The sequence below is a fragment of the Herpailurus yagouaroundi genome, unplaced genomic scaffold (genome assembly GCF_014898765.1).
Source record: "Herpailurus yagouaroundi ecotype Mexico unplaced genomic scaffold, PumYag 199, whole genome shotgun sequence".
Lineage (NCBI taxonomy): Eukaryota > Metazoa > Chordata > Mammalia > Carnivora > Felidae > Herpailurus > Herpailurus yagouaroundi.
Genome location: NW_024412430.1, coordinates 4,647,621 through 4,665,562, shown reverse-complemented (window position 1 = coordinate 4,665,562; position 17,942 = coordinate 4,647,621). Strand labels below are relative to the sequence as shown.

Below are 17,942 nucleotides of genomic sequence, written 5' to 3'. Positions count from 1 at the left end.
GTCAAAGGTACAACAATAAAAGGGAGAGCTGACCTCCTCCAAAATGACGAAAGTCAGAAGACAATGGAATTGTCTGCAAAGTACGGATAGAAAATAATTGCCAATCTAAATTTCTGTACTGAGTGAACACATGAAAAAATGAAGGCAAAATAAAGACGTTTCCAGAAAAATAAACTGAAATGGTCTGCCAAGAGAAAACCCACACTGAAAGCAAGTCGGAGCAGAAGAAAACCATTATATGTGGAAGCAAAGAAATGAAGGAAGAAAAGAGGCGCACTGGAGAATGAGCATACGTGGATAAGAATAAATCAATGTTCATGGCATAAAACAATTGCAATATCTTATGGAGTTTTAAATTTATGCGTGATTAAAATACATTCCAGTGGCAACAAATTGCAGAAGGGACCAAGTAGAGGTAAATCGCTCTACGGTTCTTGGATTGTCAGGAAAGTGATCAAAATATCAATTTATATGAAATTAGAATTGTATGTGATAACACGTATGTAACCACTAAAATAGCTTTCTTAAATAACTGATATCTCACAAACCAATGGGGGGAAATGTAATAGCAAAAATGCTTTAATATAATAGGAGTAAAGAAATAAGGAAACGGAAGAAATGTGAGACAAGTTGAAAACAAACAGCAAAGGGGCACCCGGGTGGCTCAGTCAGTTGAGCGTCCAACTTCAGCTCGGGTCATGATCTCACGGTTGGTGAGTTCGAGCCCCGCGTCGGGCTCTGTGCTGACAGCTCGAAGCTTGGAGCCCGGAGCCTGCTTCGGGTTCTGTCTCCCTTTCCCTCTGCCCCTCCACCTCTCACACCTCTCACACTCTGTCTCTCTCTCTCTCAAAAATAAATATATTTTTTTTAAAGACAAAATTATCAAACTGAATTTTAAAAGCCATAATAGCAATATCCTGTTTTGACTTATGCCTTGGGGTGCCCGAGTGGCTTGGTCAGTTAAGTGGCTGACTTTGTAAAAGCACACCTGAGATATGGTGAAATATGTTGAGATATGTGGAAAGACTGAAAGTAAAAAAGTAGAAAAGATGGAACAATTGTATGATATATTAATTGGGGACAAAGTAGACTAAAGTTCCCTAAGAACCAGTAGGGAAAAAAGTCTGTAAAGATGTAGAATATTTGAGCAACAGGAGTAGCAAAGTTGACCAAACTGGTGGGTATTAAACACTGTCATCAACAATGGTGGACTAGACGTTCTTGTTTAGCACAAATAAGACGTTAACCCAAACTGACCATCTGTTGAGGCATAAATCAAGTCTTTTTTTATTTTTTTAATGTTTATTTTTGAGAGACAGGGTGGGGAGGTGGGGAGGAAGGGTGGAGAAAGAGGGGGACACAGAATCCAAAGCGGGCTCCAGGCTCTGAGCTGTCAACACAGAGCCCAACGCGAGGCTTGGACTCATGAACTGTGAAATCATGACCTGAGCTGAAGTCGGCCACCTAACTGATCAAGCCACCCAGGTGCCTCAAGTCTTAACAAATTTCAAAAAATTGCAACCACAGAGTTACCATCTATGGCCACCATAACAGTCTGAAAATCAGTAATAGGATAAAACTAGAAAATTCCCAAATATTAGAAAATTAAACAACACACTTCTTTTTTTTTTTTTTAAGTTTATTTTATTTTTGAAAGAGAGAACGTGCAAGCAGGGGAGGGGCAGAGAGAGAGGGACACACAGAATCCAAAGCAGGCTCCAGGCTCTGAGCTGTCAGCACAGAGCCGGACGTGGGGCTGGAACTCATGAGCCATGAGATCATGACCTGGGTCAAAGTTGACGCTTAACTGACTGAGCAACCCAGGCGCCCTAAACAATGCATTTCTAAATAACTCATCGTAAAAGAAGAAATCACAACATATTGTAACATATTTTAATTGAATGACAATGAAAATATGACATTTAAGTGTGTGGGATGTAACCGAAGCTATGCTCTGAGGAAAAAAACCTTTAAAAGCATCAGATGTTAGGGGTGCCTGGGTGACTCAGTTGGTTAAGCACTAGACTCCTGGTTTTGGCTCAGGTCATGATCTCATAGTTTGTGAGTTCGATCCTCAAAATGGGCTCCACACTGATAGCACTGAGTTTGCTTGGGATTCTTTCTCTCTCTCTCTCTCTCTCTCTCTCTCTAACTTAAAAAAATTTTTTTTTAAAAAGCATCAGATGTTGGGGCGCCTGGGTGGCTCAGTCAGTTGAGCGTCTGACTTTGGCTCCGGTCATGATCTCATAGTCTGTGAGTTCGAGCCCCGTGTGGGGCTCTGTGCTGACAGCTCAGAGCCTGCAGCCTGCTTCGGATTCTGTGTCTCCCTCTCTCTCTGCCCCTCCCCCACTCATGCTCGCGCTCTCTCTCTCTCTCTCTCTCTCTGTGTCAAAATAAATAAACATTAAAATTAAAAAAAAATAAAAAATAAAAAATAAAAAGCATCAGATGTTAAAAAAAAAACAGCGAATTTCACAAAAACATGTCAAAGGAAGGATATAATAAAAATATAAGTGTATTTATATATAAATACAATATAACAGTTATATAATATGTAATATAAATTTTGCAATTTGCATAAAAATATAGTTTTTTAATTGTTTAAGAGAAAAAAGAGAAGAGCGAGAGAAGGGCATAATTTACCAAAATGAGGAATGAGACAGTAACATACTACAGATTCTCCTAATACTAAGAGATAAGAACAAACTGTAATAGATTATAAAATTCGTCCGAAAATACTCCTGAATAAGTGCTTCTGAATAATACTTCTGAATACTTCTGAAAAAAAAAAAACCCTCAACTTGTGAAACCTGGCAGGAAAGAAATTTAAAATCTAGATGGTTTTGTATCTGCATAAAAATGAGTCCCATTTCAGGGCACCTGGCTAGCTCAGTCGGTGGAGCGTGTGACTCTCCATTTCAGGGTTGTGAGTTCAAGTGCCCATATTGGGAGTAGAGTTTACTTAATAAAAAAAATTTTTTTTTAATGAATCCATTACACTTACTATCCATTGTTCCGAACTTCTAAGAGATACACTAATTTTATACAAACTCTTCCAAAGAATAGAAAGAGCGAACACTTCCCAATTTATTTTCTTTCAGAACCTAGCATAATCTCAATACCGGTATCCAACAGGGACATCACAAGAAAGCAGAATTAAAGGCAAGTCTCTTAAATAAGCATAGCAAAAAAAAAAACCCAAACCAAACAAAAAACTTTTTAAACTAGTCCCAAACCAAATTAGCAATATATTAGATGTTATTATGTAGTCACCAGGTAGGGATTTCCTAGGAATTAAAGGACAAATTAACATTCAAAGATCAACCGATATAGTTCAGCATATTAACAGAAGAGAATACCATCTGACCATCTCAGGAGATGTCAAGTAGTAAAACTATCTAAAATCCAGGATTTAATCATTTTATAAAATCTCAGCCAAGTGGGAATGGAACACAAATGCCTTAATTTGATGAAGGACATTTATAAGAAGCAAATCAAAAAAGTAAACCTTGTATTTAACTGTGAAATACTGAAAGCCTTCCACCTCAAATCAGGAATGAGACACCTGCTATTTCTATCCATCACTGCACCGTGGCCAGAGCAATGAGACAAGCAAAACAAGTAAAAGGTATAAGGAAAGGAAATGCAGATCTAAAAACTGTCTTTCCTCACAGATGATATGTTTGTGTATATAAAAAACTCAAAAGAACCTACAAATGAGCTTGACATTGTAAGTAAACTTAGCAAGGGCACTTGGTACCACTTTAATAACACAAAATCTCCTGTATTTCTATAAACCATCACAAGTAGAGAATTGGATTTAAAATTAAAAAAAAAACTGTAATAGCATCAAAATGTAAGATCCTTAAGAATAAATTTCACAAAAACGCGCCTGTCTCACAGTCGAACTAAGAATCATCTTTTTTTTTTTTTTTTTTTTGATTTGGGGATCTTAATTTTAAAATACATACATAGAAAGCAGTATTCAGAAAGTAGCATTGCCCTAAACAAAGTCCTACAGAATAAGTCAATGAAAGAGACTTCCAACATTGATTTATGAATCTGACATGAAAATGCAAAATACGACATACTAATGTAGGAGGGAAAAAAATAACTCAAAATCTTTCTCACCAACAACTCCGAGTTGTTTTTACTGCAAAGGAATGGTTATGGCCCAGCTTTATTCAAGGGATTCACCGATAGCAAATTTTTCTATTTCACATTAAAGACCCATTTACGTATATGCTTATCAATGTCAGGCCATATAAGCAGCCAAAGGCACCTCGTGGCAAAATCAAACCTGTTTTTGGAGTAAGACTTGATTTAACTTCCAGCAAATTCTACAGAACTAAAAAAAAAAAAAAAAAAAATATTTAAACCCATACACACGTACCCAACAGTGTCACAGCTATTCACACACAGGCCAGGGGGGTTTAACAAGAAGCGACAAAGAAAGCAATTATAATAAAATTATAACAAACATTTCATTCCCTTAGAAAAAAATCAACCACAATGTGCTTTGTTCAAAAGAATGGCAAAGCGAAGGACCTTTTGCCAAAAGCAATCGCAGTCCATTAATATTAAACATGATCTAATGAAGTCAGAAGTGGTTTGGGGAAAACATTCACCACAGTAAAGGCATATTCTGCGTGATAAATTCTTAGCAGAAAAGAAGGGATTCAAACCCCTTTCCTTGTTTCACTTGGGATTGATTCTTTTTTATACTGAAACAAAAAAATTAAGGAATGAATAACAGGGGCAGGGGGAAGAAGAAAGGAGAAAAAAAAACAGAAAATACAACTTCGTTCGCAGTTTTGCCTGAAAAGGGATAATAAAAAAAGAAGCCTATGATTCTAGTGCTTAATAATCCTATCGATTTAAAACACGTGAATTTAAGAACGAGGCTTATCTCGGCATGGCATAAGAACTTGGAGGTTGAGGAATCGTTCTGGTTTTATATCTAGCAAAAAAAAAAAAAAAAAGTAATTTCTTTCCTGTACCCACCGCACAGATCTTCCCTCTTCCTGAGCAAAACAGGATGGATGAAATTCCCTTTGGACTCTGTAACCATTTTGGGAGACAGATGATTCACCGGGAGACATGATTCCCTCTTTGGGCAGGAGAGGAAAAAAAAAAAAGAAAGAAAAGAAAAAATCTGGCTCTGTTCCTTTCCCATCTGACCTCCTTAAAAGGATCTTTTTTGAAGCTGTTAATCCAGGCTACTAAAATAGCAAGCAACTATTCTTTATTGAAGTTCAAATGGCCTTGCCAATAGAAAGGAGAGACTGCGTTTTCTTGAAAACCTAGGACATAGCTTTTCTGCGTCCTACGCGATGAACAATTGCCATCATTTGGTTTGCTATACGTAGTGAGGCTCTGTCAAGGTCTTATACAAATAAATGTGACAGGCCTTTCGGTGGGGGGAAGCGTGGTCTTAATGGAAACCTGACTGGTAATCAGTGGCTGCAGTCTTATCATTGCCAGCTGGTTCCCAGAAACACACACGCACGCACACACGCGCGTGTGCACACACACACAAATACACACGCACACAAATCCCCAATGCGATGATTCAGCAATTTAATGCAGCTTACATTTGGCAATACTCCTCCGGTGCACACCTCTGGGGAAATTAAAGAACACGGACTGAGGATTCTGGAAGGTCCATAAGCATTTGTTTTTGGCAAACACTCAGGGCATAGCCCAGCACCAACTTTAGGCCACTCTGACTGCATCCAGTGACTTTTAGAAAGATGCAGATTGCAGCTTGTTTGAAAACGATACCAAAAAGGTCATAGAAGCAGAGAATAGGAAGGGAAAGAAAGGAAGAGCAGAAAGAGCCGACAAGGAAAGGCAGAAGGGGAGAAAAAAATAAAATAAAATAAAGAACCACAACAGAAGAAACAGGTGGGGTGGGGGAGACGAGTAAAATCTCACTTCCAAAAGCCAGGGTCATTTAGGATCCCATCCAAACAAGCACATTCTCTTCGTAGACAAATAACTTCTTACACAAATAATTGCAAAGTAATCTATGGAAGTAAATCTGTGTCTTTCCAGATAAAAGTGATACTAATGATCTGTATCTTGAAATCTCTAAGTTTGAGGTATGTCTTCTTAAAAGAGCACAGCAAGACCTAGCTTTTGTAAGAAGTAGTAATTTAAGGAAATGCAAATTATGTCAACTTCATTAAATCAACATCCGAACACACACTGGCCGTGAGTGAGTCACCTGTTGACATTTATCCATAACTGTCCCGCCAGGGCCCGGAGGGTACATTGTTAAAGAAGCACAGCAGGTTATTTCTACCTAGGCAACAGGATACCTGCTTCTAATTGGTATATAAATGATCTTTTAACAACATCCGTTATAACCAGGTTCTACCTCAATATTCTAATACAATGTTCTCCCACAAGGTAAACACTGTGATACATATATATAAATATCTAATTAATATCTTTATAATCAATATATTTAATAACATTTTATATTTATATTAAATTAAGATAGAATTATACGATTCTATGATTAATGTATAATTAATTATATTTAGTATTTAATAATAATTAATATATTTAATATAAATATATGTATTTCAAAATTTTTTTTTCAACGTTTTTTATTTATTTTTGGGACAGAGAGAGACAGAGCATGAACGGGGGAGGGGCAGAGAGAGAGGTTGACACAGAATCGGAAACAGGCTCCAGGCTCTGAGCCATCAGCCCAGAGCCCGACGCGGGGCTCGAACTCACGGACCGCGAGATCGTGACCTGGCTGAAGTCGGACGCTTAACCGACTGCGCCACCCAGGCGCCCCAATATATATGTATTTCTACAGCAGTAAGTATAAGACTATAAAACAGTCCAATATGATTGAATTTAAATACTTCTTGTATTTAGAGAAAAAGAGCAACCTGTAGACTAAAGAAATTTAGAATGGAAAATAAGGTTGCTAGTCTTAATGGTGAAGTTGATTAAAACAACACCAATATACCAATTGGAGAGTTGAAACTATCAGACACACGGCACCCAGTTCCTGTGTAAACCGTTACTTCATATGACTGAGGATGTCGATGACATTATTAGGGGTATTTTCCGGAAAACTGATGTACGGAAAAAATTCTCAGATTTTTTTTAGATGAGGAACTGGCATATGTATTTGTTTTAGTAACGATATAATTACAGTGAATTTGATTTCGATTTTATCATTGGCTCCAAGAAACTCATACACCAAGTTTTGGACTGAATACAATTTTTACAATTTTTATTCCTTTCTCAATATGTTGTTTTGTTTTTCTGGACTCTTTTTTCCTTGTTTTATTATATGCGTGTGCATTTTTGTAAACAACTTCAAATATTCTATGGGAGAAGGAAGGACCTGAGTAATAAACGGAAAAATGACAGATGACCGACTTCTGCAAATAGTACATTTGATATAAATGTAAAGATCTAATAACAAGTATGAGAGTATATGCTATATGATTACATTTATATAATATGCAAAGCAGGCAAAACCAATCCGTGGTGTTATGGGTACATCCGGAGGGAGTAAAACTACACAGGAAAGCGAGGAAGCGTGGGTCATAAAAATGAGAATGCCGGTTACCTTTAAGGAGGGACTGAGGAGTGATGGAAAGGAGCACAAAGAGGTCTCTTTATTCAATTTCTTTACCTGGGTAATTGTTAAAAGGATGTTCCTTTTGTGATAATACTCTGAGCTTTTTATATTTATGTTTTGTCTTCCTTTCTGTATATACAGTATACTCCACAAAAGGATTAAAATTATATATATAATTATATACATATATATATATGTAGACGAAGAAAAGATGAATAAAAACAAAGGCTTGCAAAGAACAGAATAAGTTCTACCAGGATTTCTAAAAACTAAATAAAAATAAGAAGAGGGTTCATTACTGGAAAGGACAATGTCCAAATTCTGGGTGTTAAGAATGTTGGAGGGATGGGCTGGAACGAAATGGATGTTACTCTTTCACAGAACTACCTAAATCAACACATTCATAAAAAAGGAAAGTTACAGGGATGCCTGGGAGACTCCATCGGCTAAATGGCTGACTCTTGATTTCAGCTCAGGTCACCATCTCACGGTTCATGGAATCGAGCCCCGCATCGGGCTCCACGCTGACGGCGGGGGGCCTGCTTGGGATTCTCTCTCCCTCCCCCCACCGCCCACATCTCTCTCTCTCAAAATAAACGTTAAAAAAGCAGAAAGTATATACACAATGGTGCACAATGCCTCTTACGACAGTACTTCCTGAGGCTCCGCTACGTGGCAGACACTATTCCAGGCGGCAGAGACACATCAGGCGAGCAGTGAACAAAACACATTAGGTCTCCTTTCTCATGAAGCTTGCATTCCAGAGCGAGGGAGCAAAAGGGAGGAAGAAAGCCGTGATAGACAGAAAGATTAGGAGACAGACAGAAATAAAGCGTTCCAGAAGGAAGGCACAGCTTGCATAGATCCTCAAGAGTGGAAAGAGTTTGGCGTATCTGAAAAAGCCCCTGTCCCTGGAACACACGACGGGAAAAGAAAGGTTGAAACGCACGAGAGGATATCAGAGGAGGCAGGGGAGATGTCAAGTTGCAGACTGCGGGGCTTGGGGATGGTGATTGGGTTTTGACTGCGATGGATTTTGACTTTCAGGAGATTGATGTGACCGGTTCACACTTGCCAAAGGCAGCTCTGACTGCTTCGTAGACCATGGATTTCATGGAGGAAAGAGGGCAACACTCAGGCGGCCATTGCATTAGTGGAGGAGAGGCAGAATTGCAGTTCCAACTGCATTACTAGCAGCGATGGTGGGAAAGTGGATGGATTCAGGCTATGCTGCAGACAGAGAGTCAGCAGGACTGGCTAATGGATCAATGTGGGAGGAAGGGTAAAGGAAAGAATCAAATATAACGCCTCGCCTGTGGCTTGAGTAACGGGTGGTGGGTCGGCGGGGCCTTTTACTGACACGGCGAAGCCGGGATAAAAGCAGGCTTGGAGGTACAGGGAGGTGACGGGGTCCATCACAGCCGTGTCAAGGTGGTGGTGCTAGTGAGACATGCATGCGAAGCTGTCACACGGGCACCGGAGATGAACCTGGAATGTTAAAGAGAGATCTAAAATCGCAGAACGAAATGAGGTCACTCAAGGATAGTGTATAGACAAGAAACAGACTCCTAACTCTAGAGAACAAACTGACGGTTGCCTGAGGGGAGGGGTGGGCAATGGGTGGAAAAGGTGATGGGGATTAAGCAGTGCACCTGTTGTAACGAGCACCGGGTGACGAATGGAAGCGACGAATCACAATGTTGTACACCTGAAACTAATATTACGCTGGATGTTAACTAACGGGAACTTCATGAGAAGCTTTAGAAAAAAGGATAATATACAGAAAAAATGTCCCAGGATGAAGTTCGAGGGCGCTGCCATATTTCAAGGTTGAGCAGAAGAGAAGGAGTTTACCGAGCAAGGCTAAGGAAGAGTAGGCCCGACCTCTTGCACGTTAAGGAACACTCTGAAAATTACCATGTTTTCTTCAGCCTAGTGGGCTAAGAGGCATACTGAGGGTCCTCTCCAAGGATGAGGAGATCAATATCCTGACTCAACTGAAACCCATTTACGGCGCACCACGGTGCCTCAGCACGGTGTGTTCTAGGATATGACCACAGGAATGAAAGGCAAAGAATAATCAAATTGACTAAGTATTTTTTTCATGCTAAATTAAGGGGGGGGGCTAGTATAAAGTTTATAATAATATATCCTCCAAAGAGGTCCAATTAGGATATTTTTAAAGACTCTTCCAAGTCTCAGCCATAAATATTTAGTCTCACGACATCTGGAAACGGTTTTCAAAATTCTTGATGGCAAGGTGAGCATAGAAGTTTTATGTTCCTTCAAGACGTAGAAGAACGCATAAATACATTCTAGAAATGTGTGTCAAGTTAATGGTTATTTTGAGCACCCCAAAATATAAAATAACAGCTGTGTATAGAGACAACCTTTTGGAAAGAGAACTATCCATGTTACGAAAATAAGGAATGCTAACATTATCTATAGACACGTCAAAAACCTCCCATTGGGTTTGGTGTTACTGCATGATCAGAAGACCATGAAATCGAACTTTGAGTTGAGTGAATGTAACAAAATTTGACTCGATTCCCTTCTGACGCCTACTAAAGACTGATATTCCACCACCCCTCCACCTGTGTACGTCCACGTCCACATGCACACGTTGGCCAAAGGTCTCCAGAGCCTTCTTTCCACAGCATGAAGCCACCTTCCAGGCGTAGGGACTCTGGACTCTCTCATGACACATTGCATTGCAGTCTTTGCACATAGAGGCACTTCCTCCTCTTACATCCCAGTGTCCAGGCAGCAAGGAAGTGATGTCCCTATTCTGCCAACTTCCTAAGGCCACTTCAAGGCCAACCTTATGGAAGACCTCCAATGAGAAGAAAAACCAAGGTCCTTTACCATACCTCTAATTCTTGATAGCTCTGCCAACTAAGACCAACATAACTCATAAAAGGGGTCTGCATCCCTTCTAATTCCCTGAATCTCCATAGCATCATTATTATCAACGTCAACAACAAAATCATACCTCTGTGCCAATGTATCAGAGTATCACAGTTTGATCTGATTTTACTATTAACAGAAAAGCAAGATGATGAGCAATTTGTGGACCAACTGCCTTTCGTTCCGGCTAAATAACACACGTATTTTTTAAACAATAAACCAAGCTTCTTAGTTTGCAAGAAATTGAAACAAAATACTCTCTCGTGTTTGATCATTTGCACTGCTAAACAACTTCCCTCGTGGCTGGGATCCCAATTACCTTTATTTTCCTTCTGCTCTGTCACAGAGATAAATGATCATAGTGACTTGGTTTAGTTGGGGGCACGGTTTCCCACAGAGCATTTTTACAGATGTCCATTGTCAGAAAAATATTTAAAACAGGTTTACTGGGGCCATTAGTTGTGAAATATTTAAAAATTTTTTTTTTCAACGTTTGTTTATTTTTGGGACAGAGAGAGACAGAGCATGAACGGGGAGGGGCAGAGAGAGAGGGAGACACAGAATCGGAAACAGGCTCTAGGCTGTGAGCCATCAGCCCAGAGCCCGACGCGGGGCTTGAACTCACGGACCGCGAGATCGTGACCTGGCTGAAGTCGGAAGCTCAACCGACTGCGCCACCCAGGCGCCCCAGTTGTGAAATATTTATAGGGGTCACAAAACTTGGACATTTTCCTCTCCACATTGTGGAAGAGACAGAGGAAGAGAAGGAAAGTGTCCTCAAAAGACTAGCTTCAGGGGCGTCTGGGTGGATAACAAGTGGTAAGCATCTGACTCTTGATTTCGGCTCAGGTCATGATCTCATGGTTTGTGAGTTCAAGCCCCGCATCGGCCTCCACACTGTTAGTGCAGAGTCTGCTTGGGATTCTCTCTCTCTTTCAAAATAAATAAATAAACTTAAAAAATTAAAAAAAAAAAAAAAACAGTGGCATCAACATTTTCTTGGTCTTCTCCTTCCTTTTTAAAAAATTCTTTCAGTCTGTTAATCACTGTTTTTCACTTTCTTGTGTTAATTCTGAGAAAAATCTATGTCTACCATGTTCAAGATGGATTATTGAAAGAAAAAAAAAAAAAAGCTTTATACAACACCCAAAGCTGTCCTACGTAGACAATGATGAATTTTTGTGGTAATTTTGGGCCACCAAAGTCAACTAACAATTTCCAGGTTAGAAAGCACTTTTTGGAAGTGTCAGGCTCCATGAGTGGAAACGAAAGATTAAAAAAGGTAGGGGCGCCTGGGTGGCTCAGTCAGTTGAGCGTCCGGCTTCGGCTCAGTCTCACAGTTCGTGGGTTCGAGCCCCGCGTCGGGCTCTGTGCTGACAGCTCAGAGCCTGGAGCCTGCTTCGGATTCTGTGTCTCCCCCTCTCTCTGCCCCTCCCCCACTCATGCTCAGTCTCTCTCTCTCTCTCTCCTTCAAAAATAAATAAAAACATTAAAAAACTTTTTTTTTAAAAAAGAAAGATTAAAAAAGGTCATTGACTATGGTGTGCTGGGAACACAGTGTTTAAAGGAGGCGAAGTTAAGACGGAAAATATTACAATGTCAATGAGGTGGTAAAAGTGACTGTAAAAGTCCTGACACAAAATCACCAAATTCAAACGTGTTTATTTTGTCATCCAAGCAGTGTTCTGCAAACCAAGCTTCTATCAGTACTAGGAGATATTTCGATGTGAGGAGTGGATTCTGGCCTGAGTCACACTGCTGTGGGACCAGAACCGCCTCTGGAAGCTCTGGACGGCCAGAGGAGCCATCCTGGCTCCCCAACAGAGGTGAGGCAGTTCCGGTGAATAGTGAAACAGCAAAGACCCTTCATGCCTATTTTTAAACGCACATTGTTAATATTCAGTGTAATGCTACTCTTTAACAAACTCTTTACTCCCCGCTTCCCTGATGAAGCTTCCCGCGGTCTTTAAAGGGGTTGTTAAGCCAAGAATGGATCACACTCATTCTGCATGAGCAAGTCGAGAAACACTCCATTAAGCCCTCCAGTATTTAATAGAAAGAGCCATCTCTCACCTCTGAGGAGATGAGCCAGCTGCTCGGTGATGAGCTCAGGAGCCTCCCGGAGAATCTCTTTCACCACAAGGGAAGAGGAAGACTCTCGGAACTCAAGGCCGCCATCGCTCTGCTCCACCGGATTAATGACTTTGACAACCGCTGATTCTAAAGTTTGGTCCTCGCTGTAAAGCAAATGGCGGAGAGGAAAGGAAAGGGATATGGCACATCGTCTTACTTTCTGGAAGTATTTAATCTCTACTCTCACACAAAAGACTTCCTCTCAACGGCTTCCACGTGAGGAAGCTCACATGACCCTTAGCCTATGCTTCACTTTCCATATTACCTAATTACCCACCCCCGCCCCGCCCCGAAAGGCTTAGTCGCAGCCCCTCACGTCGTAGCACTTCTGTCTCTTGTTTTGCTGTTGAAAAATAATAATAAATAATAATAGTAGTAGTAATAGTAATAATAATGGCTGCCATTTACTGAGCTTCCGCTGCAGGCCAGACACTATTATCAGGCCAGAAGGAATGTCACCAAGTCTTCTACTACACGATGACCCTATGAAATGGGTTCTAGTGAAACCCTCATTTTTAACATGAGGAAACAGGGGCGCATGGGTGCGTCAGTCGGTTGAGCATCCAACTCCTGATTTCGGCTCAGGTAACGATGCCAAGGTCGTGGGATCAAGCCCCACGTCAGGCTCCATGCTGAGCATCTATCCTGTCTAAGATTCTCTCTCTCTCTCCCTCTGCCTCTCTCCCTGGCATGTGCGCTCTCTCTCCCTCTAAAATGAATAAATAAATACAAATTTTAAAAAGTTAAAAATGGGGAAACAGAGGCACAAAGTGGTTAAGAATTTTGTCCAAGGTCACAAAGCTTATAAGCAGAGTAGCTTGTGTTTGAACCCTGATGTGGTTTCAGAGCTTGCATATCTGGTCACAGTGCTGGAGACAAATGACCACGGGCTTATTTACTTCCACCATCATCCTTTTTTTTTTTTAATTTTTTAAAATTAATTTTTAGTGTTTATTTATTTTGGAGAGAGACAGAGTGCGAGTGGGGTAGGGGCAGAGAGAGAGGGAGACACAGAACCCAAAGCAGGCACCAGGCTCTGAGCTGTCAGCACAGTGCCCGACACAGGGCTCGAACTCAAGAACCATGAGATCATGACCTGAGCCGAAGTGGGACGCTTAACTGACTGAGCCACCCAGGCGACCCCCCCCCCCACCACTGTCATTCATCACATGTGAGATGAGTTGGCTTTATCAAAGGAAGAAAGAAAGAGGTGAATAAGGCTGACGTTGGTCTTTCCGTCTGCCAGAAACAAATGAGTGGGAATGAAGGAAATAAAGATCTCAATTTTGGAAAGCATTCTGTTTCATAAATAGTCCTGAAGCTCAAGTTCACAGTGTCAGTCCCCAAACCAGCAGTTTAGCAGTTTTTCAGTTTTAACTGAGAACAAAACTCTTCCAAAGATTCTGACTTCCCAAGATTTCTTTAGCTTCTTGCCCTGCCTTCATCCCTATTTATTCACATGAATTGGTTTGTAAAAGCGAGCACATAAATGGAGTCAAGGAGGTGATCATCCCGAACACTGATCATTGAAGTCAGTCAGATAACCTCCCAGTAACTCTCAGCCAACAACTGATTAATAAATAGGCAAAAGAATTTGTGTTTCAAACGGCATGGGGATAAAAACAGCCCCATGCGAGCAGACTGTTTTCAAAACTCTTTAGAGCTGAATGAACTGCGTGACAGGCAGGTCAATGTACTCGTACCTAAACATGCTTCCTAAAAAGAGTTAAATAGGGGCGCCTGGGTGGCTCAGTCAGTTAAGGGTCCGACTTCAGCCCGGGTCACGATCTCGCGGTCCGTGAGTTCGAGCCCCGCGTCAGGCTCTGGGCTGATGGCTCAGAGCCTGGAGCCTGCTTCCGATTCTGTGTCTCCCTCTCTCTCTGCCCCTCCCCCGTTCACACTCTGTCTCTCTCTGTCTCAAAAATAAATAAACGTTAAAAAAAAATTTTTAAAAAAAAGAGTTAAATAAAAAATTAGATATTAGTACAAGTTCTTATTTCATGCACACTAACATCAATATCCACTGGTTATGGTCCTAAACCATCAGCAAATTGGCAAAGTGTGCAAAAAAAACTACTGTCTCAAACCACTGAGGTATTTACTAGTGACACTTCATTCAATAGCACTACAGAGCTTATCAAAAGGGCATCTTTGGGGGCGCCTGGGTGGCTCAGTCGGTTAAGCGTCCGACTTCGGCTCAGGTCATGACCTCGCGGTCCCTGAGTTTGAGCCCGACGTGGGGCTGACAGCCTGGAGCCTGCTTCGGATTCTGTGTCTCCCTCTCTCTCTGCCCCTCCCCCACTCACTCTCTGTCTCTGTCTCTCTCCCCCCACCTCAAAAATTGAATAAAACATTTAAAAAATTTTTATGGGTGTGTGGGTGGCTCAGTCGGTTAAGCCTCCAACTTTGGTCCCGGTCATGATCCCATGATTTGTGGGTTTGAGCCCCGTATCAGGCTCTGTGCTGACAGCTCGGAGCCTAGAGCCTGCTTCACGTTCTGTGTCTCCCTGTCTCTCTGCCCCTCCCCTGCTCGTGCTCTGTCTCTCTCTCTCTCAAAAATAAATACAGATTAAAAAAATTTTTTTAAGATTTAAATAAAAGGGCATTTTTGTGCTGGGTTGGAAAGTCCTTGAAGGTAGACAATTTGTCTCATTCCTCTTTACGTACCTTGAGATTCTTGCACTAGTTAGCAACTCCTAAGTACGTACTGAAGGAGGCAGAAGACCCACATTGAATCCAAACTCTTCTACTAACTTCATGTGGTACCCTGGACGAGTCATTTGCAACAGTGGGTCTCAGATTTCTTGTCCATAAAATAACAAGTTTGAACTGCACGGACTTTCAAAAATCCATCCCGCTCTTATAGTATAAAATGGCATGAATGAAAGAGCCAATGATCAAATGACTTTCATAGCTGTTCTCTACAAGTTTTCACTCCACCACTGAGATGTCTTTCTTGAGAACCTTTCGGTTTTAGGTAGCATGTAATTTCAGTTTTCATTACACATTTACAGCATCAGTACATAGGACTGTTGTGTTGCTACAATAAACTGTTTCAGATTGTTCAAAATTATAATTTTGGTCAATTCTCCAAGAACTTTCCACTCAGAGATGTCATACTTGAAATGCAAAGGCCAAAACAGAGAGCTGGCATGGCCCAAAGTTTGCCGTAAGAGAAGAAAAAATATTCTTTTTCTTCCGATGTCCTCTGCCTTTAATGCATCTCCCTAAGCCACAAAAGTCCTGAATGAGGTGGTACTTTTCCCATAAGGGCCTTGGTTAAAGGCCTTACCTCCAGAGCCTTACCTCGCCAGCACATTGCTGCCAACGAGCGTTATAGATAACTTCCCTTCGTCATTTAGCTGATGCAGATTAATTTCATCTCGGAATATGTGGAACGATTCAGAGATGTTCAGCTCTTCTAAAATAAACCTCGTCTCAGTGAAGTAATTGAATTCAGTTCTTGGTATGTTCAGCACTGGCAAACAGAGAACTCCAGGTGGACTGACCTACCGAGAAGAAAGTTGGCTGAATCAGTGACAACAGCGAGAGGAGAGAGAGCACAACTCCGTTGTTTACACGCCCGAGGGTAATCGTAAAGCGAACAAAAGTCTTTTGGCCTCACTAACCCGGATGACATTCAAAATCGATTCTTCCCGAACCCAACTAGTAGAGCAGTATCTACAGGCAAATGGCTCCTAATATTTTTTAAACACTCGTTACTCTCCATGAAACCTCTCGTGCCTTATTTTAAATATCTTATGTCTCATTTCAACATCTCCACGATTAAAAATATATATATGCGCGTGCACACACACACACACACACACACATGTTCTCCTTTTCAGGGGAAACAAATGCATAGGTCTTTATGGAATTAGCAGAAAATCAGAATGATCACTGCAGGGCGGATGAGGACTGTGTTGATACAGAAAGGCATGTACGTCCCATGTACATGGGATGCCTGCCATTGAGCTCCAGCCAATGGTTTACATGCAAAAATTTCGGGTTTTTTCAGGATAAGAATCTTTCAATTACTCAAGAAAAGCTGAAAATCTAGATTTGAGGCTGTTATCTACGATGTTTGTTACAATTAATTTTTCTAAATTAAAAACACTATGGAGGTTAACAAAAACTCATTTATGAGCCAGATTTGGCCTACATGCTACCAGATTGAGATCTCTGTTCATTTCTTATATTAGAAAAAAAAATCACATATTAACAAACTTGTTATTAAAACATTGTTGGGTGGGGGTGCCTGGTTGGCTCACTCGGTTAACCACCCAACTCTTGATTTCGGCTCAGGTCACGATCTCGCAGTTCGTGGGTTCGAGCCCCACGTCAGGCTCCATGCTGACAGCACGGAGTCTGCTTGGGATTCTCTGTCTCCCTCTCTCTCTGGCCCTCCCCTACCTGTGCTCATGTGCGTGTGCTCTCTCTCTCCAAATAAATAAATAAAGTTAAAAAAATGTTTTAAAAAACTGGTAAGAAGGGGAAACAGGAGACGGTAGGAGTTGGAGAATTTTAGATTCACATACTTTTCTATAGGAATTTTTAAAAAATAAAGGTTCTTTGAAAAATTACTATGAGTGCACAGCAATAAACCCCAAATGCCCTGAGAGAAGGTGGGGTTTGGTAACACTGAATTTTTGCATAAAGTAAATGGCCTTTGTTCTCACATCATCACCAGCTCTGTCAAAGCATAGTGCTTATTACACAATTTTAATATCTTTGTCATCTATCTCCTTTCCTGGCATTAACAAGGCAGTGATTTTTGTCTTTTTTATTCAGTCATGTTTCCTAGTGCATAAAACAATCTGGCACATAGTAGGCATTTCATACTTGTTTGTTGAGTGAAATAAATGAACCACCCATTGCTATAGTATATAAAGCACAAAGCCATTCCAACAAAGTGCTTTTTCTTTTAACTGTCAGGCTAATCCTGAATCACAGTTGGGCAATAATCATTAGAAATTTATGTATAGCCAAATCAAAACCACACTGAGATACCACCTCACGCCAGTCAGAGTGGCTAAAATGAACAAATCAGGAGACTATAGATGCTGGCGAGGATGTGGAGAAATGGGAACCCCCTTGCACTGTTGGTGGGAATGCAAACTGGTGCAGCCGCTCTGGGAAACAGTGTGGAGGTACCTCAAAAAATTAAAAATAGATCTACCCTATGACCCAGCAATAGCACTGCTAGGAATTTGCCCAAGGGATCCAGGAGTGCTGATGCATAGGGGCACTTGTACCCCAATGTTTATAGCAGCACTCTCAACAATAG

General features: G+C 41.0%; 1 protein-coding gene across 8 annotated transcripts in view; it reads right to left on the bottom strand.

Moving 5' to 3' along the window:
- The window catches only part of PRUNE2 (prune homolog 2 with BCH domain), a 274,947-nt gene that overhangs the window by 191,588 nt on the left and 65,417 nt on the right, over positions 1-17,942 (bottom strand). For all 8 annotated transcript variants that reach the window (XM_040449313.1, XM_040449305.1, XM_040449310.1 and 5 more), the window contains exons 3-4: positions 15,962-16,164; positions 12,596-12,759 (exon numbers count right to left, since the gene is read on the bottom strand). In XM_040449313.1, the coding sequence (XP_040305247.1) occupies positions 12,596-12,759; positions 15,962-16,164 (367 nt within the window). The remainder of the gene's footprint in view (positions 1-12,595; positions 12,760-15,961; positions 16,165-17,942) is intronic.